The 27961-nt window shown below is 42.4% G+C and overlaps 1 protein-coding gene across 2 annotated transcripts; it reads right to left on the reverse strand.

The window, feature by feature from the left end:
- Positions 1 to 216: 216 nt before the first annotated feature.
- On the reverse strand, positions 217 to 27961 carry LOC110506930 (DEP domain-containing protein 7). Of its 2 annotated transcripts, none has more exons than XM_036963962.1 (9): positions 27850 to 27961; positions 14964 to 15422; positions 11030 to 11160; positions 10708 to 10900; positions 8018 to 8238; positions 7555 to 7697; positions 7205 to 7330; positions 739 to 817; positions 217 to 600 (listed from the first exon to the last, which is right to left on the reverse strand). In XM_036963962.1, exons 2-9 carry the CDS (start codon positions 15410 to 15412, stop codon positions 386 to 388), a joined length of 1557 nt encoding a protein of 518 aa, XP_036819857.1. In that variant the 5' UTR covers positions 15413 to 15422; positions 27850 to 27961; the 3' UTR covers positions 217 to 385. The 2 variants fall into 2 exon arrangements, with proteins under 2 accessions (XP_036819857.1, XP_036819856.1); XM_036963961.1 differs by lacking the exon at positions 27850 to 27961 and adding an exon at positions 22087 to 22264.

Here is a 27961-nt window from a genome sequence, read left to right on the forward strand (position 1 = left end):
TTGTCTAGGACTGTCATTTTCTGAACTTATTTCTGAACAAATTGTTGAATGTCCCAATTGCACTGGAAGACAGGACAAATGGGTTCATTTCTTTCTGAGACAATCTCTACTTCATAAGGCTGACATCCAATTTGAACATGAAATTCTATTATCAAAATGTCATCAGAGATGATTGGCCCTGTAACAGTCAAAAGAAGAGAATTCCACATTCACTTATAAAAACAATTCTCACATTTTATTAAAGCTTCCACATTCAACTCTTCACATGAGTGAAGTAAATAAAATCTATTAGTACACTGCATTTTTACAACATTTACATCACCTTTGTCTTTTTTTATTTTACAAATAATACATTAGTTATTCACTTAAATATCACCCTAGTTAGCTACAGATCATCACTTGACAATCTGCTTCCAAAGTACTGGACAAAGATCTCAGGATGCCCCTTGTAGAACTGTCCCAGCAAGCGTCTCTTCTCTTTGTTGGACAGTTTGGGGTTCTCGTGGATCGTCTTCAGTAGAGCCCATAGTTCCTCTTTGGTGGTCTTCTGTTTGCTCTCCACGTACGCTCTTCCATTGACTCGCCTGCAATATGTAGAGGCTGAGTGAAGAGAAAGATAGAGGGCATTACGTCTTCATTCACCACACAAAACACAGAAGGGAGGTAAAGCTTTGTCATATATTAGTACAGATAGACAGACGTACAATCAAACAAAACAGACACCAAAAGCTCCCATACCTGTTAAGACTTGTGGGTCTTTCCCCTTCACAATGTTGGTCAGTCTATCGCTCACAAGTTTGTGCAACGACCCTGGAATCTGAAAGGAGAGGATCATATAAGTTAAACCATGTGATCAGTGCTGCTTCATCTGTTTAATCTCACACACACAACTCTGTTTACAAACTGTACTCACTGTTGGAGCTCGACTCCAATATTAAAGCTATCAGAGATATGGTAGCCTGGCTAGGCATTACACACTTTACACACTTTACACACCAAAAAAGGGTTCCAAAAGGGTTCTTCGGCTGTCCCCATAGGAGAACCCTTTTTGGTTCCAGGTAGAACCACAGAGGGTTCTACATGGAACCCGAAAGGGTTCTACCTGGAACCAAGGAGGGTTCTTCAAAGGGTTCTCCTATGGGGACAGCCAAAGAACCCCTTTAGGTTCTAGATAGCACCTTTTTTTCTAAGAGTGTTCAGATCAGTGTCTTTCATGAAGTCCTATTCAAAGTTCATCCCACTGTTTGAGTAGTAAACAGTCTATGAACAGACAGTTTGAGTAGTAAACAGTCTATGAACAGACAGTTTGAGTAGTAAACAGTCTTAACAGACAGTTTGAGTAGTAAACAGTCTATGAACAGACAGTTTGAGTAGTAAACAGTCTATGAACAGACAGTTTGAGTAGTAAACAGTCTATGAACAGACAGTTTGAGTAGTAAACAGTCTATGAACAGACAGTTTGAGTAGTAAACAGTCTATGAACAGACAGTTTGAGTAGTAAACAGTCTATGAACAGACAGTTTGAGTAGTAAACAGTCTATGAACAGACAGTTTGAGTAGTAAACAGTCTTAACAGACAGTTTGAGTAGTAAACAGTCTATTAACAGACAGTTTGAGTAGTAAACAGTCTATGAACAGACAGTTTGAGTAGTAAACAGTCTATGAACAGACAGTTTGAGTAGTAAACAGTCTATGAACAGACAGTTTGAGTAGTAAACAGTCTATGAACAGACAGTTTGAGTAGTAAACAGTCTTAACAGACAGTTTGAGTAGTAAACAGTCTATGAACAGACAGTTTGAGTAGTAAACAGTCTATGAACAGACAGTTTGAGTAGTTAACAGTCTATTAACAGACAGTTTGAGTAGTAAACAGTCTATGAACAGACAGTTTGAGTAATAAACAGTCTATGAACAGACAGTTTGAGTAGTAAACAGTCTATTAACAGACAGTTTGAGTAGTAAACAGTCTTAACAGACAGTTTGAGTAGTAAACAGTCTATGAACAGACAGTTTGAGTAGTAAACAGTCTATGAACAGACAGTTTGAGTAGTAAACAGTCTATGAACAGACAGTTTGAGTAGTAAACAGTCTATTAACAGACAGTTTGAGTAGTAAACAGTCTATTAACAGACAGTTTGAGTAGTAAACAGTCTATGAACAGACAGTTTGAGTAGTAAACAGTCTTAACAGACAGTTTGAGTAGTAAACAGTCTATTAACAGACAGTTTGAGTAGTAAACAGTCTTAACAGACAGTTTGAGTAGTAAACAGTCTATTAACAGACAGTTTGAGTAGTAAACAGTCTATTAACAGACAGTTTGAGTAGTAAACAGTCTATGAACAGACAGTTTGAGTAGTAAACAGTCTATGAACAGACAGTTTGAGTAGTAAACAGTCTATTAACAGACAGTTTGAGTAGTTAACAGTCTATTAACAGACAGTTTGAGTAGTAAACAGTCTATTAACAGACAGTTTGAGTAGTAAACAGTCTTAACAGACAGTTTGAGTAGTAAACAGTCTATGAACAGACAGTTTGAGTAATAAACAGTCTATTAACAGACAGTTTGAGTAGTAAACAGTCTATGAACAGACAGTTTGAGTAGTAAACAGTCTATGAACAGACAGTTTGAGTAGTAAACAGTCTATTAACAGACAGTTTGAGTAGTAAACAGTCTATTAACAGACAGTTTGAGTGGTAAACAGTCTATTAACAGACAGTTTGAGTAGTAAACAGTCTATGAACAGACAGTTTGAGTAGTAAACAGTCTAACAGACAGTTTGAGTAGTAAACAGTCTATGAACAGACAGTTTGAGTAGTAAACAGTCTATGAACAGACAGTTTGAGTAGTAAACAGTCTTAACAGACAGTTTGAGTAGTAAACAGTCTATGAACAGACAGTTTGAGTAGTAAACAGTCTTAACAGACAGTTTGAGTAGTAAACAGTCTATGAACAGACAGTTTGAGTAGTAAACAGTCTATGAACAGACAGTTTGAGTAGTAAACAGTCTATGAACAGACAGTTTGAGTAGTAAACAGTCTATGAACAGACAGTTTGAGTAGTAAACAGTCTTAACAGACAGTTTGAGTAGTAAACAGTCTATGAACAGACAGTTTGAGTAGTAAACAGTCTATGAACAGACAGTTTGAGTAGTAAACAGTCTTAACAGACAGTTTGAGTAGTAAACAGTCTATGAACAGACAGTTTGAGTAGTAAACAGTCTATGAACAGACAGTTTGAGTAGTAAACAGTCTATGAACAGACAGTTTGAGTAGTAAACAGTCTTAACAGACAGTTTGAGTAGTAAACAGTCTATGAACAGACAGTTTGAGTAATAAACAGTCTATGAACAGACAGTTTGAGTAGTAAACAGTCTTAACAGACAGTTTGAGTAGTAAACAGTCTTAACAGACAGTTTGAGTAGTAAACAGTCTATGAACAGACAGTTTGAGTAATAAACAGTCTATGAACAGACAGTTTGAGTAGTAAACAGTCTATGAACAGACAGTTTGAGTAATAAACAGTCTATGAACAGACAGTTTGAGTAGTAAACAGTCTTAACAGACAGTTTGAGTAGTAAACAGTCTATGAACAGACAGTTTGAGTAGTAAACAGTCTTAACAGACAGTTTGAGTAGTAAACAGTCTATGAACAGACAGTTTGAGTAGTAAACAGTCTATGAACAGACAGTTTGAGTAGTAAACAGTCTATGAACAGACAGTTTGAGTAGTAAACAGTCTATTAACAGGCAGTTTGAGTAGTAAACAGTCTATTAACAGACAGTTTGAGTAGTAAACAGTCTTAACAGACAGTTTGAGTAGTAAACAGTCTATTAACAGACAGTTTGAGTAGTAAACAGTCTATTAACAGACAGTTTGAGTGGTAAACAGTCTATGAACAGACAGTTTGAGTAGTAAACAGTCTTAACAGACAGTTTGAGTAGTAAACAGTCTATTAACAGACAGTTTGAGTAGTAAACAGTCTTAACAGACAGTTTGAGTAGTAAACAGTCTATGAACAGACAGTTTGAGTAGTAAACAGTCTATGAACAGACAGTTTGAGTAGTAAACAGTCTATTAACAGACAGTTTGAGTAGTTAACAGTCTATTAACAGACAGTTTGAGTAGTAAACAGTCTATTAACAGACAGTTTGAGTAGTAAACAGTCTATGAACAGACAGTTTGAGTAGTAAACAGTCTTAACAGACAGTTTGAGTAGTAAACAGTCTATGAACAGACAGTTTGAGTAGTAAACAGTCTTAACAGACAGTTTGAGTAGTAAACAGTCTATGAACAGACAGTTTGAGTAGTAAACAGTCTATTAACAGACAGTTTGAGTAGTTAACAGTCTATTAACAGACAGTTTGAGTAGTAAACAGTCTATTAACAGACAGTTTGAGTAGTAAACAGTCTATGAACAGACAGTTTGAGTAGTAAACAGTCTATGAACAGACAGTTTGAGTAGTAAACAGTCTATGAACAGACAGTTTGAGTAGTAAACAGTCTTAACAGACAGTTTGAGTAGTAAACAGTCTATGAACAGACAGTTTGAGTAATAAACAGTCTATTAACAGACAGTTTGAGTAGTAAACAGTCTTAACAGACAGTTTGAGTAGTAAACAGTCTTAACAGACAGTTTGAGTAGTAAACAGTCTATGAACAGACAGTTTGAGTAGTAAACAGTCTATTAACAGACAGTTTGAGTAGTAAACAGTCTATGAACAGACAGTTTGAGAGGTAAACAGTCTAACAGACTGTTTGAGTAGTAAACAGTCTATTAACAGACAGTTTGAGTAGTAAACAGTCTATTAACAGACAGTTTGAGTAGTAAACAGTCTATTAACAGACAGTTTGAGTAGTAAACAGTCTTAACAGACAGTTTGAGTAGTAAACAGTCTATGAACAGACAGTTTGAGTAGTAAACAGTCTATGAACAGACAGTTTGAGTAGTAAACAGTCTATTAACAGACAGTTTGAGTAATAAACAGTCTATGAACAGACAGTTTGAGTAGTAAACAGTCTTAACAGACAGTTTGAGTAGTAAACAGTCTTAACAGACAGTTTGAGTAGTAAACAGTCTATGAACAGACAGTTTGAGTAGTAAACAGTCTTAACAGACAGTTTGAGTAATAAACAGTCTATGAACAGACAGTTTGAGTAGTAAACAGTCTTAACAGACAGTTTGAGTAGTAAACAGTCTATGAACAGACAGTTTGAGTAATAAACAGTCTATGAACAGACAGTTTGAGTAGTAAACAGTCTATGAACAGACAGTTTGAGTAGTAAACAGTCTATTAACAGACAGTTTGAGTAGTAAACAGTCTTAACAGACAGTTTGAGTAGTAAACAGTCTATGAACAGACAGTTTGAGTAGTAAACAGTCTTAACAGACAGTTTGAGTAGTAAACAGTCTTAACAGACAGTTTGAGTAGTAAACAGTCTATGAACAGACAGTTTGAGTAGTAAACAGTCTTAACAGACAGTTTGAGTAGTAAACAGTCTAACAGACTGTTTGAGTAGTAAACAGTCTAACAGACTGTTTGAGTAGTAAACAGTCTATGAACAGACAGTTTGAGTAGTAAACAGTCTATGAACAGACAGTTTGAGTAGTAAACAGTCTATGAACAGACAGTTTGAGTAGTAAACAGTCTAACAGACTGTTTGAGTAGTAAACAGTCTATGAACAGACAGTTTGAGTAGTAAACAGTCTAACAGACTGTTTGAGTAGTAAACAGTCTATGAACAGACAGTTTGAGTAGTAAACAGTCTTAACAGACAGTTTGAGTAATAAACAGTCTATGAACAGACAGTTTGAGTAGTAAACAGTCTATTAACAGACAGTTTGAGTAGTAAACAGTCTATGAACAGACAGTTTGAGTAGTAAACAGTCTATTAACAGACAGTTTGAGTAGTAAACAGTCTTAACAGACAGTTTGAGTAGTAAACAGTCTTAACAGACAGTTTGAGTAGTAAACAGTCTATGAACAGACAGTTTGAGTAGTAAACAGTCTATGAACAGACAGTTTGAGTGGTAAACAGTCTATGAACAGACAGTTTGAGTAGTAAACAGTCTTAACAGACAGTTTGAGTAGTAAACAGTCTATGAACAGACAGTTTGAGTAGTAAACAGTCTTAACAGACAGTTTGAGTAGTAAACAGTCTTAACAGACAGTTTGAGTAGTAAACAGTCTATGAACAGACAGTTTGAGTAGTAAACAGTCTATGAACAGACAGTTTGAGTGGTAAACAGTCTATGAACAGACAGTTTGAGTGGTAAACAGTCTATTAACAGACAGTTTGAGTAGTAAACAGTCTATGAACAGACAGTTTGAGTAGTAAACAGTCTATGAACAGACAGTTTGAGTAGTAAACAGTCTATGAACAGACAGTTTGAGTAGTAAACAGTCTATTAACAGACAGTTTGAGTAGTAAACAGTCTATGAACAGACAGTTTGAGTAGTAAACAGTCTTAACAGACAGTTTGAGTAATAAACAGTCTATGAACAGACAGTTTGAGTAGTAAACAGTCTATTAACAGACAGTTTGAGTAGTAAACAGTCTATGAACAGACAGTTTGAGTAATAAACAGTCTATGAACAGACAGTTTGAGTAGTAAACAGTCTATTAACAGACAGTTTGAGTAGTAAACAGTCTATGAACAGACAGTTTGAGTAGTAAACAGTCTATGAACAGACAGTTTGAGTAGTAAACAGTCTATGAACAGACAGTTTGAGTAGTAAACAGTCTATTAACAGACAGTTTGAGTGGTAAACAGTCTATTAACAGACAGTTTGAGTAGTAAACAGTCTATGAACAGACAGTTTGAGTAGTAAACAGTCTTAACAGACAGTTTGAGTAGTAAACAGTCTATGAACAGACAGTTTGAGTAATAAACAGTCTATGAACAGACAGTTTGAGTAGTAAACAGTCTATTAACAGACAGTTTGAGTAGTAAACAGTCTTAACAGACAGTTTGAGTAGTAAACAGTCTATGAACAGACAGTTTGAGTAGTAAACAGTCTATTAACAGACTGTGTGAAACAGTCTCAGCACACTGACCCAGATTTCTTTAGTCTATATAGTTCAGACAAGTGCAAAACATCATATTAATCCCCCACCTACCCACACACACACACAAACACACACACCCACGCCTACCTGTTCACCTATTCACACACAGTCTGATAAAAGATGAGTGCACACACACCTTGAAGACGTCACAGTGGTTTTCCACCATAAACAGCACCAGCAGGTCAACCTTCCCCTTGGCCAGTCTCATGCTGTAGACGATGGCACTAGAGAAAGATCTCTTCACCGCCATCCTGTTCTCTACCTGGAAAACAACACAACGTTCACATCTTCGTACATACAGAATATAGAGAGTGGCTGCTAGATATGATCCTTGACCTCTTGGAGTAGTTTGGAAGACACAAACACACACACAAACAGTCAGGGAGGGCTATAGCAGTATATGCACACACACACACACAAACAGTCAGGGAGAGCTATAGCAGTATACACACACACACACATCCCCCCCCCCCCCCCCCCCCTCACCTCTTTGTGCAGTTTGACCTCCTGCGGTTTGGCAGCGACGGCCATGAATCGCAGCAGTCTGCGTAGCTCCTCTTTACTGCGAGAGTCCTGTAGTTTCAGACACAGCTGTAGGGCCTCCAGAGCCTGCTCCCTCTTCCCATTCACTATGGACACACAGAGAGGACAGGATAGCTGTTACCGTCCCTGACAGGCTGGGAGGAATCACAGGTGTGTGAATTCATGAGAGAGGATCTTAGCCAAACTAGTTGATAAATCCAGGTGTGGCTTCAGGGTCCTCGCTGAGAGTCAGCAGAGAAATCTGAACCCCCCCCTCTCTGTCCCCAGTCATGACGTTTGGGCTTTCACGTACTGGTTTAATCAGCTGAATGAATCCCTTGCATAATACTTGATATTAAAAAGTCTAAACCCATTTAGACAGGGGAAATGCCCTAGACCACATAGACCATGTATATGGCTGTCTTACCCAGTAGTTCAGAGATGCTGGAGTGGATGTCGAAGACGTGGTTGCTGAGTAGTGGAGGGTGCTGTGTCTCTCCGTAGTGCTGGACCAGGATCCCATACACCAGGCTCTTACACTGGCCCTGGTCCTCACCGCAGCGGGGCAGACCCCTGCTCACCTCAACCACCAAGTCATCTGGCAGGAACTCCAGACAGTCCACCGCCGCCGACAACCACTCATCAGCCCTGACAGAGGGAGGGAGGAGATTATAAGTGATGAAGTAAATTAAACTAATCTAAAGAGGAGAGAGAAGAAGAGAGAGAGAGAGAGAGATCAGAGAGAGATATCAGAGAGAGGTAGTGAGAGAAAGAGCGAGAGATCAGTGAGAGAGAAAGAGATATCAGAGAGATCGGAGAGAAAGACAGAAAGAGAGCTAGATCAGAGCGATAGAGAAAGAGAAGAGGAGAGGGTATTTGGCTTATGTTTATTATCTATTTCACTTGCTTTGGCAATGTAAACATACGTTTCCCATGCCAATAAAGAGAGAGAGGGGAAAGGAGAGAGAAAGATCAGAGAGAGACAGACAGGTTTAATCAAGCTGCTCTTGACTGTCAGACAACCACAGCCTGCAGACTGCAGTCAGTTGGCCATTTGTCCCTGAGTGCCCGAGAGCCCTGGGGGCAGCATCAACACAGAGAGAGGCCCTCACTGACACGCACACAAACACCAGCTCCATTACATAACCCTGCCCTGCTGTGACAGAGGCTACGCTAGGCGTCTGGCTGCAACATGTTGAAAGGCTGGACATACAATACACACGCCAACCAAAGCTTAACAAGTCTACCGGCCATACATTTCTGCCAGTCAGATAAATATGTAGACTATGATTCACAGGGAGTGGGAGAGAATGGAGATGTCACTTTATTAGAGACAGGCCTTCTGTGATCAAAATCGTCTGCTTTATGTATAACATGAAAGTTATTGAATGTGCTCAGCCAGCTTTAACTGTAGCTAGTCAGTCAATCAGCCTTATGCCTGTGAATGTCCTTTCACTGTCCTTACCCATGCCTGGAACAAACAATTACATGGAAGAGGGTGGGGGGGATGAGGAAGGAAAGAGAGACGGAGAGAAGTACTAGAAATAGGACTAGTAGTAGTAGTAGTAGTAGTAGTAGTACTAATATTAGTAGCAGTAGTAGTAGTAGCAGGACTAATATTAGTAGTAGAAATAGTAGTAGTAGGACTAATATTAGTAGTAGTAATAGTAGTAGTAGGTGTAGTAGTAGTAGTAGGACTAATATTAGTAGTAGTAATAGTAGTAGTAGTAGTAGTAGCAGCAGTAGTAGGACTAATATTATTAGTAGTAATAGTAGTAGTAGTAGTAGGACTAATATTAGTAGTAGTAGGACTAGTAGTAGTAGGACTAGTAGTAGTAGTAGGACTATTAGTAGGCCTAGTAGTAGTAGGCCTAGTAGTAGTAGGACTAGTAGTAGTAGTAGTAGGACTAGTAGTAGTAGGACTAGTAGTAGTAGTAGGACTAGTAGTAGTAGTAGTAGTAGGACTAATATTAGTAGTAGTAATAGTAGTAGTAGTAGTAGTAGCAGCAGTAGTAGGACTAATATTATTAGTAGTAATAGTAGTAGTAGTAGTAGGACTAATATTAGTAGTAGTAGGACTAGTAGTAGTAGGACTAGTAGTAGTAGTAGGACTATTAGTAGGCCTAGTAGTAGTAGGACTAGTAGTAGTAGTAGTAGGACTAGTAGTAGTAGGACTAGTAGTAGTAGTAGGACTAGTAGTAGTAGGAGTAGTAGTAGTAGTAGGACTAGTACTAGTAGTAGTAGGACTAGTAGTAGGACTAGTAGTAGTAGGACTAGTAGTAGTAGTAGGACGAGTAGTAGTAGGACTAGTAGTAGTAGTAGTAGGACTAGTAGTAGTAGTAGTAGGACGAGTAGTAGTAGGACTAGTAGTAGTAGGACTAGTAGTAGTAGTAGTAGGACTAGTAGTAGTAGGACTAGTAGTAGTAGGACTAGTAGTAGTAGTAGTAGGACTAGTAGTAGTAGTAGTAGGACTAGTAGTAGTAGTAGGACGAGTAGTAGTAGGACTAGTAGTAGTAGGACTAGTAGTAGTAGTAGTAGGACTAGTAGTAGTAGGACTAGTAGTAGTAGTAGTAGGACTAGTAGTAGTAGTAGGATGAGTAGTAGTAGGACTAGTAGTAGTAGTAGGACTAGTAGTAGTAGGACTAGTAGGACTAGTAGTAGGACTAGTAGTAGTAGTAGGATGAGTAGTAGTAGGACAAGTAGTAGTAGTAGGACTAGTAGTAGTAATAGTAGGACTAGTAGTAGTAGGACTAGTAGTAGTAGGACTAGTAGTAGTAGTAGGATGAGTAGTAGTAGGACTAGTAGTAGGACTAGTAGTAGTAGTAGTAGGACTAGTAGTAGTAGGACTAGTAGTAGTAGGACTAGTAGTAGTAGTAGTAGGACTAGTAGTAGTAGTAGGATGAGTAATAGTAGGACTAGTAGTAGTAGTAGGACTAGTAGTAGTAGGACTAGTAGGACTAGTAGTAGGACTAGTAGTAGTAGTAGGATGAGTAGTAGTAGGACTAGTAGTAGTAGGACTAGTAGTAGTAGTAGTAGTAGCATGAGTAGTAGTAGGACTAGTAGTAGTAGTAGGACTAGTAGTAGTAGGACTAGTAGTAGTAGTAGTAGGATACGTACTGTGCTTCGCTGAAGGCCTTCAGGACCTCTCTGTCCAGGTAGCTGGATGTGTAGAGCAGGTCTGGGTCACTGTCCATGCTGTGTAGAGGGGGCCTGGGCCGCTCCTCTCCCTCCAACAGACTCTCCAGAAGGGGGAGCTCTATCAGCTGTAGCAGCCTGAACACCGTCTGCTGGCGCCACACCTCGCCCACCACTGAGGAAAACAGGAAGACAAGTCACTATAACGGACACTTTACCACACATACACACCACCAAAGTAACAAACACACACTGATAATCATTCAGGGACACATGCCAACATATATTTTCTATGGACACTTACACTCCTGTGAGAGGCCGAGGTTGATCATCTGTGGGGTGATGGTTGAGGTGATGTTGAGGTTCCCCAACACGTCCTCTAGTGATTTGTCTGTTTTGACCGGAGAGTGGCTGTTGGAGTACTGGTCCTCTTTACTGAGGACAACCATATTGAGAGAAATCAGTGGACATGATGGGGGCAATCAAAGACCTGTTATTACTGGAACTCAAAGCAGCATTTAGAACATGTTCAATCACAGGTGACCAGAATATGTCTACTTAGTGAAAGATGATTTGATGAAATAGGTGGGAAAACACATTTAGCAAAACAAATACTCTCGACCAATATCCTTCCACGCTCCTCTTTGGCTTTTGATAGAATCAGTCAATTTGACATTTTAAACACTGTACTTGGTGCAATCTTACTTTGCCTCAAGAGTGAGCTTGGTGTGTTTTTATATAAAACTCCTTGGGAGCACAGTTCACCTAAACGTGTGGCTCTGACATTTTATCTATCTATCTATCTACTGTATCTATCTACTGTATCTATCTATCTCACTCACTCACTCACTCACTAACTCTACTCTACTCTACTCTACTCTACTCTACTCTACTCTACTCAATTCAAGGGGCTTTATTGGTATGGGAAACATATGTTAACATTGCCAAAGCAAGTGAAGTAGATAATAAACAAGAGTGAAATAAACAATATAAATGAAGAGTAAACATTACACTCACAGACGTTCCAAAAGAATAAAGACATTACAAATGTCATATTATACATATATATATATATACAGTGTTGTAACAATGTACAAATGGTTAAGGAACAAAAGGGAAAATAAATAATCATAAATATGGGTTGTATTTACAATGGTGTTTGTTCTTCCCTGGTTGACCTTTTCTTGTGGCAACAGGTCACAAATCTTGCTGCTGTGACAGCACACTGTGGTATTTCACCCAATAGATTAGTTAGGTTAGTTTTCAATTTCTTTGTGGATCTATGTAATCTGAAGGAAATATGTGTCTCTAATATGGTCATACATTGGGCAGGAGGTTAGGAAGTGCAGCTCAGTTTCCACCTAATTTTGTGGGCAGTGAGAACATAGCCTGTCTTCCCTTGAGAGCCAGCAAGGCTTTGCTCACTGAGTCTGTACATAGTCAAAGCTTTCCTTAAGTTTGGGTCAGTCACAGTGGACAGGTATTCTGCCACTGTGTACTCTCTGTTTAGGGCCAAATAGCATTCTAGTTTGCTCTGTTTTTTGTTAATTCTTTCCAATGTGTCAAGTAATTATCTTTTTGTTTCCTCATGATTTGGTTGGGTTTAATTGTGTTACTGTCCTGGGGCTCTGTGGGGTGTGTTTGTGTTTGTGAACAGAGCCCCAAGGACCAGCTTTCTTAGGGGACTCTTCTCCAGGTTCATCTCTCTGTAGGTGATGGCTTTGTTTTGGAAGGTTTGGGAATCACTTTCTTTTAGGTGGAAGTTACCTGTGCCGCTGATGTTTAGACCAAGGTATGTATAGTTTGTGTGCTCCAGGGAAACGGTGTCTAGATGGAATATGTATTTGCGGTCCTGGCGACTGGACCTTTTTTAAACTTAAATTTTACCATTATTTTGGTCTTACTGAGATTTACTGTCAGGGCCCAGGTATGACAGAATCTGTGCAGAAGGTCTAGGTGCTGCTGTAGGCCCTCCTTGTTTGGTGACAGAAGCACCAGATCATCAGCAAACAGTAGACATTTGACTTCATATTCTAGTAGGGTGAGGCCGGGTGCTGCAGACTGTTCTAGTGCCCTCGCCAATTCGTTGATATATATGTTGAAGAGGGTGGGGCTTAAGCTGCATCGCTGTCTCACCCCACGGCCCTGTGGGAATAAATGTGTGTGTTTTGCCAATTTTAACCGCACACTTGTTGTTTGTTTACATGGATTTTATAATGTCGTATGTTTTTCCCCCAACACCACTTTCCATCAATTTGTATAGCAGACCCTCATGCCAAATTGAGTCAAAGGCTGTTTTGAAATCAACAAAGCATGAGAAGACTTTGCCTTTGTTTTGGTTTGTTTGTTTGTCAATTAAGGTGGGGGGGTGGGGGGGTGAATACGTGGTCTGTCGTACGATAATTTGGTAAAAAGGCAATTTGACATTTGCTCAGTACATTGTTTTCACTGAGTAAATGTACAAGTCTGTTGTTTATAATGCAGAGGATTCTCCCAAGGTTGCTGTTGGAGCATATCCCACGGGAGTTATTGGGGTCAAATTTGTCTCCACTTTTGTGGTTCCAAATATTGGGGAAGATGCCAGAGCTGAGGATGATGTTAAATAGTTTAAATATAGCCAATTGGAATTTGTTGTCTGTATATTTTATAGTTTCATTGAGAATACCATCAACCCCCAGGCCTTTTTGGGTTGGATGGTTTTATTTTGTCCTGTAGTTCATTCAATGAGTGGGTTCTGGTATTCTTTAGTAGCTGATTCTAAGATTTGTATTTGATCATGTATATGTTTTTGCTCTTTGTTATAGAGCCAACAAGATTGGATAAGTGGTTTACCCATACATCTCCATTTTGGATAGATAATTCTTCTTCTTGTTGTTTGTTTAGTGTTTTCCAATTTTCCCAGAAGTGGTTAGAGTCTATGGATTCTTCAATTACATTGAGCTGATTTCTGACGTGCTGTTCCTCTTTTTCCGTAGTGTTTTCTATTTGAGATTTTTAGATTTGATAAGCTGAGGTCAAATATATTGTGAAGATGTTCTACTGCCAAGTTTACACCTTCACTATTGCAGTGGAACGTTTTGTCCAGGGAGTTGTCCAAAAGGGATTACATTTGTTGTTGCCTAATTGTTTTTTGGTAGGTTTCCAAACTACATTCCTTCCATCTATAGCATTTCTTAATATTACTCAGTTCCTTTGGCTTTGATGCCTCATGATTGACTATTGCTCTGTTCAAGTAGACTGTGATTTTGCTGTGGTCTGATAGGGGTGTCAGTGGGCTGACTGTGAACGCTCTGAGAGACTCTGAGAGACTCTAGGTTGAGGTCAGTGATAAAGTAGTCTACAATACTACTGCCAAGAGATGATCTATAGGTGTACCTACCATAGGAGTCCCCTCTCTCTAGTCTCTCTCTCGCTCTACCCTGTCTCTCTCTCTACACACACACACGGTCTGCTCTCTCTCTCTACTCTCTCTCTCCACTCTTTCATCTCAGTGAAACAGATTGGAGGCAGCAGGTTTTCATGGGTACAGTCCTGAGCTGTCACTCAGGACCACTTCACATGGTTAAGGGGAGACCAGAGAGCCAGAGAGCCAGAGAGCCACCATGGCCGATGGCCATATCATATGATCATCACACCACTTCAGTTCCCCTTTTGGATTTCCGTCCTCTGCACTCTAGTTTCCTTTAGTAAGTTTCATGTAGAATAGCTACTTAATGTTCTACACAGAGAGACACATAGTATCCACAACACAGATTGAAAGCATTGACATCAACTCTTTATGTCTGGACCTCCCAGAATAATGACCAACGGTGCCAAATCTGCAGGCTCTGTGACAAGTTCTCTAAACCCATAATCACTTACAGAGCTCTGAGTCAAACCATACAGTCCCTGTCTCACTGCCTAACAAGGAGCTCTCTAACCAAGTGTCTAGCTGTGTGTTTGGGTAGAGAGAAAAAATACCCGTTCTTTAATACAGAGCCAAAAATCATAGGAATCATGCAAATTAGGTTTACTGGGACATTATCACAATCATCAGCAAGGAGAGCCTTGATTGGACAACTGAGAAGCACAATCAGTGAGAGTAAGCACAAGGTCACAGAGGTCATTGGTGATACATGAGTTGAGTTTTGGGATGAAAGCCCTCATAAAAGGAATCCATTGTTAATCCGCTATTTGGGAAGGATTACGAAACATATCAACTCAGCTCAACAAAGCTTTATAAACTCAGCCGACCGTACCGTTTGAGAGGTGGGCTGTAGCTGTTCCGGTGTTTGCTCGGCGAGTCGTATCCACTCTCGATGGTGATGGTGCTCGTCGAGTGCGAGCTGGTCATGGTAGTGGGACTAGACGGAAGCGGAAGCAACCGGTACAGACTACAGCTACTGTCCTCGAAGGTGGCACGCCTCTTCTCCTTATTCCCAAATACGTTGGTGCCCACCGCCTCGAACACCCGCGAATCCATCAGGGCCTGGCAGAGGCGTACGGCCTTGGAGCGAGGCACCTCTGCATCGCCGCAGAACCGTGACTGGATGACATGGGCCAGCACCACGTCCACAGCCTCTGACCCCAGGAAACAGTCATGGTAGGTCTTGAGCTTATGACGGTGGCGCTTGACCTGGATGCGCTGCTGGAGGTTGGCGATGATGCTGCTCCAGATGAAGGTGGCCCGGAACGGCTTACCGGCCATGCCCTGCTCTCTTGGGGGAGGGAATAGGAGGAGGGGGGGTGAGAAAGCATGAAACTCAGTAAATTCAGCACAGATCACAGTGTTCTAAAGTCCACTCTTTAGATCTGAGTAGTAGAATTTACAGAGCTCTTCAACAGCTCAACATCTCCTTTACAGAGCTCTTCAACAGCTCAACATCTCCTTTACAGAGCTCTTCTAACAGTTCAACATCTCCTTTACAGAGCTCTTCAACAGCTCAACATCTCCTTTACAGAGCTCTTCAACAGTTCAACATCTCTTTTACAGAGCTCTTCCAACAGTTCAACATCTCCTTTACAGAGCTCTTCAACAGCTCAACATCTCCTTTACAGAGCTCTTCCAACAGTTCAACATCTCCTTTACAGAGCTCTTCAACAGCTCAACATCTCTTTTACAGAGCTCTTCCAACAGTTCAACATCTCTTTTACAGAGCTCTTCCAACAGTTCAACATCTCCTTTACAGAGCTCTTCAACAGCTCAACATCTCCTTTATGGAGCTCTTCCAACAGTTCAGCATCTCCTTTACAGAGCTCTTCCAACAGTTCAACATCTCCTTTACAGAGCTCTTCAACAGCTCAACATCTCCTTTACAGAGCTCTTCAACAGCTCAACATCTCCTTTACAGAGCTCTTCAACAGTTCAACATCTCCTTTACAGAGCTCTTCAACAGCTCAACGTCTCCTTTACAGAGCTCTTCAACAGCTCAACATCTCCTTTACAGAGCTCTTCAACAGCTCAACATCTCCTTTACAGAGCTCTTCAACAGTTCAACATCTCCTTTATGGAGCTCTTCCAACAGTTCAACATCTCCTTTACAGAGCTCTTCAACAGTTCAACATCTCCTTTACAGAGCTCTTCAACAGCTCAACATCTCATTTACAGAGCTCTTCAACAGCTCACCATCTCCTTTACAGAGCTCTTCAACAGCTCAACATCTCCTTTACAGAGCTCTTCCAACAGTTCAACATCTCCTTTACAGAGCTCTTCAACAGTTCAACATCTCCTTTACAGAGCTCTTCAACAGCTAACATCTCCTTTACAGAGCTCTTCCAACAGTTCAACATCTCCTTTACAGAGCTCTTCAACAGCTCAACATCTCATTTACAGAGCTCTTCCAACAGTTCAACATCTCCTTTACAGAGCTCTTCAACAGCTCAACATCTCCTTTACAGAGCTCTTCAACAGCTCAACATCTCCTTTACAGAGCTCTTCAACAGTTCAACATCTCCTTTACAGAGCTCTTCAACAGCTCAACATCTCCTTTACAGAGCTCTTCAACAGCTCAACATCTCCTTTACAGAGCTCTTCCAACAGTTCAACATCTCCTTTACAGAGCTCTTCAACAGTTCAACATCTCCTTTACAGAGCTCTTCAACAGTTCAACATCTCCTTTACAGAGCGCTTCCAACAGTTCAACATCTCCAAAGTAAAGAACCTTCTAGGCCAAGAACAATAGCACACACACCAGCCTTGACATTACACTACATAGCACACACGCACACACACACACACACACACACACACACACACACACACACACACACACACACACACACACACACACACACACACACACACACACACACACACACACACACACACACACACACACACACACACACACACACACACACACACACACAGTGTAATGCTCTTACATGCCTTGTAATGGCACCATTGGGACTAATGTCCCTCCCCAACCAATCCCCTATAACATACAGACACTCTTCTAACACACACACACACAAACAGATGTACACACCGCACCCATCCCTCTTCATCCAACTCTGATACAATGATGAGATTGTCAGCCGCATCTCCAGGGCTATCTCAGCCACAATGATGAGATTGTCAGCTCCAGGCTGATCCATCCCAGCATGCTCTTTCCTATCTAGCCACATCAACAGGGTGAGCCGTATCCCACATCACACACACACACACTGAACGTCATCAGATCGCACCAGTGTAATCTTCCCATGCAGATATAATTACAGGCAGACACACAGCAACCCACACTTTTACCTCAATACGCTGTGCATCAATGCATGGCTCTACTTCAACTGCTGGCTTATTTATCTGATGTCAGAGAAGAGGGGGGAGAGGGGAGGGGGAGAGGGGAGGGAGGAGAGGGGAGAGGGGAGGGGGAGAGTGGAGTGGGAGAGGGGAGAGGGGAGGGGGAGAGGGGAGAGGGGAGGGGGAGAGGGGAGGGGGAGAGGGGGAGAGGGGAGGGGGAAAGGGGCTGGTGAAGTCCTCGTTGAGATGTTGAGGGGAAGGGGAAAGGGGCTGGTGAAGTTCTCGTTGAGATGTTGAGGGGAAGGGGAAAGGGGCTGGTGACGTCCTCGTTGAGATGTTGAGGGGAAGGGGAAAGGGGCTGGTGAAGTCCTCGTTGAGATGTTGAGGGGAAGGGGAAAGGGGCTGGTGAAGTTCTCGTTGAGATGTTGAGGGGAAGGGGAAAGGGGCTGGTGAAGTTCTCGTTGAGATGTTGAGGGGAAGGGGAAAGGGGCTGGTGACGTCCTCGTTGAGATGTTGAGGGGAAGGGGAAAGGGGCTGGTGAAGTCCTCATTGAGATGTTGAGGGGAAGGGGAAATGGGCTGGTGAAGTTCTCGTTGAGATGTTGAGGGAAATGGGCTGGTGAAGTCCTCGTTGAGATGTTGAGGGGAAGGGGAAAGGGGCTGGTGAAGTCCTCGTTGAGATGTTGAGGGGAAGGGGAAATGGGCTGGTGAAGTTCTCGTTGAGATGTTGAGGGGAAGGGGCTGGTGAAGTCCTCGTTGAGATGTTGAGGGGAAGGGGAAAGGGGCTGGTGAAGTTCTCGTTGAGATGTTGCGGGAAAGGGGCTGGTGAAGTCCTCGTTGAGATGTTGAGGGGAAGGGGAAAGGGGCTGGTGAAGTCCTCGTTGAGATGTTAAGGGGAAGGGGAAAGGGGCTGGTGAAGTCCTCGTTGAGATGTTAAGGGGAAGGGGAAATGGGCTGGTGAAGTCCTCGTTGAGATGTTAAGGGGAAGGGGAAATGGGCTGGTGATGTTCTCGTTGAGATGTTGAGGGGAAGGGGAAAGGGGCTGGTGAAGTCCTCGTTGAGATGTTGAGGGGAAGGGGAAAGGGGCTGTTGAAGTCCTCGTTGAGATGTTAAGGGGAAGGGGAAATGGGCTGGTGAAGTCCTCGTTGAGATGTTAAGGGGAAGGGGAAATGGGCTGGTGAAAGTCCTCGTTGAGATGTTGAGGGAAAGGGGCTGGTGAAGTCCTCGTTGAGATGTTGAGGGGAAGGGGAAAGGGGCTGGTGAAGTCCTCGTTGAGATGTTGAGGGAAAGGGGCTGGTGAAGTCCTCATTGAGATGTTGAGGGAAAGGGGCTGGTGAAGTTCTCGTTGAGATGTTGAGGGAAAGGGGCTGGTGAAGTTCTCGTTGAGATGTTGAGGGAAATGGGCTGGTGAAGTCCTCGTTGAGATGTTGAGGGGAAGGGGAAGGGGCTGGTGAAGTCCTCGTTGAGATGTTGAGGGAAAGGGGCTGGTGAAGTCCTCGTTGAGATGTTGAGGGGAAGGGGAAAGGGGCTGGTGAAGTCCTCGTTGAGATGTTGAGGGGAAGGGGAAAGGGGCTGGTAGAGTTCTCGTTGAGATGTTGAGGGAAATGGGCTGGTGAAGTCCTCGTTGAGATGTTGAGGGGAAGGGGAAAGGGGCTGGTGAAGTTCTCGTTGAGATGTTGAGGGAAATGGGCTGGTGAAGTCCTCGTTGAGATGTTGAGGGGAAGGGGAAAGGGGCTGGTGAAGTCCTCGTTGAGATGTCGAGGGGAAAGGGGCTGGTGAAGTCCTCGTTGAGATTGCCTACCCCACTGCTGTCATTGGTTTTGCTGGGGGTTGTGGAAGGGAAAGGGTGTGTGTGTGTGGGGGGGGGGGGTTGTGGAAGGGAAAGGGTGTGTGTGTGTGGGGGGGGGGGGGGGGGGGTTGTGGAAGGGAAAGGGTGTGTGTGTGTGGGGGGGGGGGGGGGGGGGGGGTTGTGTGTTTTTTTTGTAGGTCTGTGAGAAGCTTTTATTCCTCCCCCAGCGGGAACCATTTAAAGACTGGTAAGCAAATGTTAGTGCAGTCTTCAGGAAGGAGCTGAGAAAAGAACACTGGGGACTGAACCTCTTCAATCACTTCCTCACAGCACCACTACAGACTCATATGACATCACAACCTGATAAAGACCATTATGACCCCAAAACACCCAAAACACACTGTGCCAGACGGAGTAGGATAAAGTTGCTCCTAAGATGATCTAACACCAGTTTTACATTTTCACCCTTAATGGTTAAGGTTATGATTTGAGGATGGTAATCTGATTCTAGATCTGTGTCAAAGGGCACCTTCCACCTGGAGCGTAGGTAGCAGGCAGTGAGCAGACATTCACTTTCCTTTCATTGACGTAACAAAACAGGTCCATAAGGAAGAAGGTGTGTGCTGGATGTCTCCTATCTCCATGAACCACAGGTTACTGTGTCCCATTAATGTCAAACACAATTTCCCTCTTCGGATGGCACTGCGACAACACAATATCCTGTACCGCTTGGAAGGTTTTGCATATTACTGATGTAACCAATGAACTATGTTGTAACAGGCACCGTCCAGTCACTACAGCTGTCTGACAGCCTGCTGATAGCCTGAATAACAGCACAACTCAGGATAAAATAACAATACAAAGATCTTAGCCTGACATGACCATCACAGCATGGTAGATAACCTAACAGGACCATCACAGCATGGTAGATAACCTGACATGACCATCACAGCATGGTACATAACCTGACATGACCATCACAGCATGGTACATAACCTGACATGGCCATCACAGCATGGTAGATAGCCTGACATGACCATCACAGCATGGTACATAACCTGACATGACCATCACAGCATGGTACATAACCTGACATTACCATCACAGCATGGTAGATAACCTGACATGACCATCACAGCATGGTAGATAACCTGACATGACCATCACAGCATGGTACATAACCTGACATGACCATCACAGCATGGTATATGACCTGACATGACCATCACAGCATGGTACATAACCTGACATGACCATCACAGCATGGTAGATAACCTGACATGACCATCACAGCATGGTACATAACCTGACATGACCATCACAGCATGGTAGATAGCCTGACATGACCATCACAGCATGGTAGATAACCTGACATGACCATCACAGCATGGTAGATAACCTGACATGACCATCACAGCATGGTAGATAACCTGACATGACCATCACAGCATGGTAGATAACCTGACATGCCCATCACAGCATGGTAGATGACCTGACATGACCATCACAGCATGGTTGATAGCTGCTTAAATGACTAACAAAGAACCACCAGGCTGATATTGATGACAATGTAATAGCAGCCTAATGTAGGCCTGGAAAAACACAAGACATTCATTGGTTTAACACCCAGAAAACCCCATTACTGGATAAATTACTGTAAACTGCATTCGAGTGGAATCCTTCATTTGGGGGTATTAGAGGGCGACCATCTGGAAAAACCATCTGGGTATCCTGGTACAGTAATCCGGATCTGCTCAATGTCAGCATCACTCGAGTTGAGGAGTTCACGGGGTCGATGTGCGGATGAAAACAATCCTGGGAATCGGAATGGTCTGTCACCTCGGTTTGCCCGCCCCAACTGAGATTGGAGCCAGTTTGCATAGCTGTCGCCAAATATCCCACTTCCCCTCCCTCCCCCAGTCCCCAGCTCTCCTTCCCTCCTCTGGCGGGCGCGTTGCATCAGCGGGGAATTCGCTCTATTCGGTCAAGGGCAACAGAGAGCGGTGTGTTTGCACACCATGCAGGTAAATAATCCCAATGGGAACAGTATCACCGCATACTTGCTCCCAAATGGAACGTGTTGATTTGTGGACTGATAGGGGAGACTATCTGCTGTAGCCGGAAGTGTACCTTTTACATGATTCTTTTCACGATTGTACTTTTTTTTATAACCTATTAAGAAGAATATTTCGAAGAATGACAAAAAAGCAACAGGCATCAGACAGAAAGTAAACTAGGCTTGGTTCTGTGACGTTCATTCCTCTACGCGCTCAGACTAGTCACAACTGATAGAGCCTGAAGGAAACTACTAACGTACATCTAAAACCCATGCAGTTTGAATTTGAGTCTAAATACCTCTCACTGCAGATTATGCCTATAGCCTACAAGAGCTGAGAAACTGCACTGCCATAAATCATTGGAATCAGAAATACTGTTGTTCTTCCGAAGAAAAAATACTCTGAAAGTAGCCTAATAATGTATATAGCTATGGTAATGTATTAATTATTTGAAAATATGAACTGTTAATTGTTACATTAGGAAACAATATATACAATGTTGAGCAATTACAGGCTATATAGTTTAGTTGACTGGGATGTGACCCATCTGGGTTACACCTAAAAACAGAGCCATAAGGCTTATAGAATACATTTCAACTATAAATAATTTGGATCTATTCAGCTCCATGGCCTAAACAGTTATGTATTGACACAAACTATAGCAAAATCAAAGCACTTTCTCTAACATTTTGTGTTAGGCTTACTGGAAAACGAAACAAAAGCTGTGACATGATTTCGTAATAAATAAATCAACATTTCAAAGTTATCAATAAGGATGAAATATTTTATTAGGCCTACCTCGTGGTTTGTGCAGCATGAAAACAGTTCCCGGAGCGCTAAACGGCTACCTCTCGTTTCCACGGTATCATTTGGCTCCTACTACTAACCTCTGTCCTCTTGCTTCTCCGAAGTCCCTTCTCGCACCACAGTGACGTAACTGCAAAGTCGACCCGAAACCGCCTCGCTCGCTATACGTTATTCAGGACGATTACTACGTTAAATACCGCCTTCACCTCCAACCTAATTTGCATGATAAGTATTGCGCTTTTTAGACATTTAGAATATGAAAAGACCGAGAATATGTTTTTAAGTGTTACATTTCCCCCTTAATCTCTCTGTCTCCCCCTCTTGGTCTCTCTCACACTTTCGCGAGCACACACACCATTCATTTTATCGGTTTCGAATTCTTTAACAGAGACCAAAGGTTTATACACTTCAGCTGTTTACATGTTCTGAATTGACATCTTACATTTAGCTTGTCACATGTAAATTACAGGGCCATGTTTGATCAGCAGTTAACCAGGCAATAAACTCTTGTTAGGCTACCTCCTAAAGAATTCCCATCAGCATGACTCAGATCTGAAAACTCTCTAAAGGTATTTCCTAGAACAGAGAAATGACAGCTATAGCTAGCTTCAGTCACATTCAACCAGTGAACCACATTCACTCCTCGTGGATATTCTTTGGTTGTGACACCATAAAGGCAATCCATTCAAATGGCAAAAGACAGAGGCAAAATCTGTGCAGAGGTTGTCTACAGTCTCCAGGCTCTGTGGTGCTCCCTCTCCCAGCCTCACCTTGTTAAACATACAGTAGAAAACCGCTGATAGCAGAGCAGCTGATAGAAAGAAACCACTATTTCTCTTTGACAGCGCATAGGGAGGAGAGTGGAGGCATGTGGAACAGTTGGATGTCAACCTGCTCTGTGTGTTTTTATAAGGCCATTTACTTCTACTGAGTGGAGAGAGAGAGAGAGAGAGAGAGAGAGATCGAGAGAGAGACAGACAGACAGAGAGAGAATTGAATTGAAAGAGAGAGCAGGAGGGTGACAGTGGGAGGAGAGTTACTGAGGAGGGGAGACAGAGAGACAGACAGACAGAGAGAGAATTGAATTGAAAGAGAGAGCAGGAGGGTGACAGATAGTTACTGAGGAGGGGAGACAGAGAGACAGACAGACAGAGAGAGAATTGAATTGAAAGAGAGAGCAGGAGGGTGACAGATAGTTACTGAGGAGGGGAGACAGAGAGGCAGACAGACAGAGAGAGAATTGAATTGAAAGAGAGAGCAGGAGGGTGACAGATAGTTACTGAGGAGGGGAGACAGAGAGACAGACAGACAGAGAGAGAATTGAATTGAAAGAGAGAGCAGGAGGGTGACAGATAGTTACTGAGGAGGGGAGACAGAGAGACAGACAGACAGAGAGAGAATTGAATTGAAAGAGAGAGCAGGAGGGTGACAGATAGTTACTGAGGAGGGGAGACAGAGAGAGAATTGAATTGAAAGAGAGTTACTAACCACTAGGCTACCTGCCTCTAACCACTAGGCTACCTGCCTCTAACCACTAAGCTACCTGCCTCTAACCACTAGGCTACCTGCCTCTAACCACTAGGCTACCTGCCTCCAACCACTAGGCTACCTGCCACCCCAGGTCCTAAAGACTTGGATTGGAGTCCTAAAGTCTTGGGTTGCTGACTGACTGATAATGACCCCTTATTCAGACCCTCCAAATCCTGTGGTAGATGGATTAATTCACAAATTTGGGCAGTAGCCCTGACCGGAAATCGAACCCCAGTCCAACAACTGTCAACCCAAGACCTTAGTCAACAGATCTGAACCTCTCAACAAGGTCGCCAGGGGTTGGGTTAAGGTCCCTCCACACTTCTCTATACCAAGTCCTTCACATGCACACGTAGCTAGGTGTTGGGTTAAGGTTGATACAATATGATAGAGTCCTATAGGTGATGTGAGGTTGGAGGTCAGAGTGCATTAAGGAGGCATCGTAACAAGCTGGTTACAATGGAATTGCCTCCGCTTTGTGTTATTATGACGTCCGTAACAGATGACTGTTTCTACAGCCCACTTCATGTCCATCATTCTCCCTACAGCCCTTCTATAAGCTGCTGCAGCCATGGATACCTTTATGCTGTTGACATCAACAGTTACTACTAACATGTGGGGTAGGTGCCAGGGCTGAGTGGTCACCCAAAGTGACACGTTACTGAAACAGAAGCAGCAGTCTCATGCATAAAACAGCACACACACACAGTGAGAGAGACAACTTGCACATCGTTACGACACTGTATATAAACATAATGACATTTGAAATGTCTTTATTCTTTTGGAACTTCTGTGAGTGTAACGTTTACTGTTCATTTAACTTTTTGTTTATTATCTACTTCAATTGCTTTGGCAATGTTAACATATGTGTCCCATGCCAATAAAGCCCTTGAATTTAATTGAATTGAGAGTGAGGAGGGGCCGAGGACACAGATCTGAAACTTAACACCTGTGCACAGACACCCTCAGGTGGCAAAGCCTCCATAATGATGTGGCTAAACACAGCCCTTATGTTGTCTACAGTTTAGTAAACATTCATTGTGGTCGGAATCTCATGATTGTTTGGCAAATTGTCAGAGGCCACACAGACTCACTCACGCACATGCAGGAAGGCAGGCACGCACAAACCCACCCACGCAGAACACACACACACACAAACAACCACACACACACTTCATCCAGTCTGAAAGGTATAGATCCAGTCTGAAGGGGATAGATCCTGTCTGAAGGGGATAGATCCAGTCTGAAGAGGATAGATCCAGTCTAAAGCGTATATATCCAGTCTGAAAGGTATAGATCCAGTCTGAAGCGTATAGATCCAGTCTGAAGGGGATAGATCTAGTCTGAAGGGGATAGATCCTGTCTGAAGAGGATAGATCCATTCTGAAGGGGGTAGATCCTGTCTGAAGAGGATAGATCCAGTCTAAAGCGTATAGATCCAGTCTGAAGGGCATAGATCTTGTCTGAAGGGGATAGATCCTGTCTGAAGAGGACAGATCCTGTCTGAAGGGGATAGATCCCATCTGAAGGGGATATATCCTGTCTGAAGGGGATAGATCATGTCTGAAGGGGATATATCTAGTCTGAAGGGGATAGATTCTGTCTGAAGGGGATAGATTATGTCTGAAGGGGATAGCTATTCTGAAGGGGATAGATCCTGTCTGAAGGGGATAGCTAGTCTGAAGGGGATAGATCCTGTCTGAAGGGGATAGATCCTGTCTGAAGGGGATAGATCCTGTCTGAAGGGGATAGATCCTGTCTGAAGGTGTTAGATACAGTCTAAAGCGTATAGATCCAGTCTGAAGGGCATAGATCTTGTCTGAAGGGGATAGATCCTGTCTGAAGGGGATAGATCCTGTCTGAAGGGGATAGATCATGTCTGAAGGGGATATATCTAGTCTGAAGGGGATAGATTCTGTCTGAAGGGGATAGCTAGTCTGAAGGGGATAGATCCTGTCTGAAGGGGATAGCTAGTCTGAAGGGGATAGATCCTGTCTGAAGGGGATAGATCCTGTCTGAAGGGGATAGATCCTGTCTGAAGGGGATAGATCCTGTCTGAAGGTGTTAGATACAGTCTAAAGCGTATAGATCCAGTCTGAAGGGCATAGGTCTTGTCTGAAGGGGATAGATCCTGTCTGAAGGGGATAGATCCTGTCTGAAGGGGATAGATCCTGTCTGAAGGGGATATATCCTGTCTGAAGGGGATATATCCTGTCTGAAGGGGATAGATCCTGTCTGAAGGGGATAGATCCTGTCTGAAGGGGATAGCTAGTCTGAAGGGAATAGCTAGTCTGAAGGGGATAGATCCTGTCTGAAGGGGATAGATCTAGTCTGAAGGGGATAGATCCTGTCTGAAGGGGTTAGATCCACAGACTGAGATCCTCACTGGAGAAGCCCCCATTTCGATAGAAATATAATCCATTGTCATGGAAATGATAATGCATTAAGGTGATACATTGAACTCAAGGCGTACAGTCCGTCATGAGTACTGAGAGGAAGACTGAACATTACAGGTCATCTCTCAAAGACACAATGCTGGAGAAGAATAAAGAAGGCAACTGTGGAACGGTGGAAACTGGTCTGACAGAGGATGGTTACATTCTCTAACATTATGTGTGTGTGTGTGTGTGTGTGTGTGTGTGTGTGTGTGTGTGTGTGTGTGTGTGTGTGTGTGTGTGTGTGTGTGTGTGTGTGTGTGTGTGTGTGTGTGTGTGTGTGTGTGTGTGTGTGTGTGTGTGTGTGTGTGTTGGAGTGTGTATGTGTGTAAGAGAGAGAGATAGAGAGACAGAGACCGAAAGTATGTGTGTGGGGGGTGCATTTGCTTGAGTCTCCTCCCTGTCCCTGTCACCTAATTTCCTAGATGATTATAGATAAAGAAAAATATAAAAACCGTTCTAGAGAAGAGAGAAAGAGATAAGATACATTCAGAGAGACACATCTTTAGACATTCTACAGAAGCACATATTATGGGAGGTCACATTCAGAGGAAACAGTTCCCAGAGCAGTAACTGTTAACCCCTAACCATAAAACACAATGTAACACGCCTATAAGCAGAACAATACAGACTGCTCCACGGTGTGACTGAATACAGACCAGAGAGAATTCACATGAAAGACAAAGCTCAGGACGATGTCAAACGCTATGAATGAAATTCCACAACTCTTCTGAAAACTAACAACAGAAACCCCAAAAAAGAGCTGACTGGAAATGTCTTAAACTTCTAAAATAGGACTCAAGGCAGTGTTGGAGCACTCACAAAGCATGTTCAGTACATAGAACTAAAACTCACAAAGCATGTTCAGTACATAGAACAAAAACTCACTAAGCATGTTCAGAACATAGAACTAAAACTCACAAAGCATGTTCAGAACATAGAACTAAAACTCACTAAGCATGTTCAGAACATAGAACTAAAACTCACTAAGCATGTTGACAACATAGAACTAAAACTCACTAAGCATGTTCAGAACATAGAACTAAAACTCACAAAGCATGTTCAGAACATAGAACTAAAACTCACTAAGCATGTTCAGAACATAGAACTAAAACTCACTAAGCATGTTGAGAACATAGAACTAAAACTCACTAAGCATGTTGACAACATAGAACTAAAACTCACTAAGCATGTTCAGAACATAGAACTAAAACTCACTAAGCATGTTGACAACATAGAACTAAAACTCACTAAGCATGTTCAGAACATAGAACTAAAACTCACTAAGCATGTTGACAACATAGAACTAAAACTCACTAAGCATGTTCAGAACATAGAACTAGAATGATTATATTTCTATGGATGAGATTAATTGATCACAGCTTCATTAAATACTACCCGCAAAACACCAGTCTCAATGATCAATTAGCCTTTTCAAATGATAAACTTGGATTAGCTAACACAACGTGCCATTGGAACACAGGAGTGATGGTTGCTGGTAATGGACCTCTGTACGCCAATGTAGATATTCCATTAAAAAAATCAGCCGTTTCCAGCTACAATAGTCATTTACAACATTAACAATGTCTACACTGTATTTCTGATAAATATGATATTATTTTAATGGACAAAAAATTTGCTTTTCTTTCAAAAACAAGGACAAGTGGAAGTGACCCCAAACTTTTGAACAGTCGTGTACCTATATAGGTATATGAAATATTGTATGCTAATGAGAAACCTTTATACACACACAGGATTACCTATAACATAATCTAATAGACTAACTCACCACAAATGCAAACAGCGCTATCAAGAAGGTTCAAATGTAGTTACAGGAGAATATTACACTTGAATTCAGACCTGTCTCTTTTCCGTACCGACTGTCAATGTCAAGCCTGAAG

This window comes from Oncorhynchus mykiss, chromosome 26, assembly GCF_013265735.2.
Source record: "Oncorhynchus mykiss isolate Arlee chromosome 26, USDA_OmykA_1.1, whole genome shotgun sequence".
Lineage (NCBI taxonomy): Eukaryota > Metazoa > Chordata > Actinopteri > Salmoniformes > Salmonidae > Oncorhynchus > Oncorhynchus mykiss.

Excerpts from the sequence above, each read along its gene's own strand:
- LOC110506930 (XM_036963962.1), bottom strand. The coding sequence starts at position 15,412 with ATGGCCGGTAAGCCGTTCCGGGCCACCTTCATCTGGAGCAGCATCATC. Across the intron at positions 8,239-10,707 it reads AAGGCCTTCAGCGAAGCACA|GGCTGATGAGTGGTTGTCGG; the intron begins GTACGTATCCTA and ends TCCCTCTGTCAG. Across the intron at positions 7,331-7,554 it reads AGGTCAAACTGCACAAAGAG|GTAGAGAACAGGATGGCGGT; the intron begins GTGAGGGGGGGG and ends GTTGTTTTCCAG.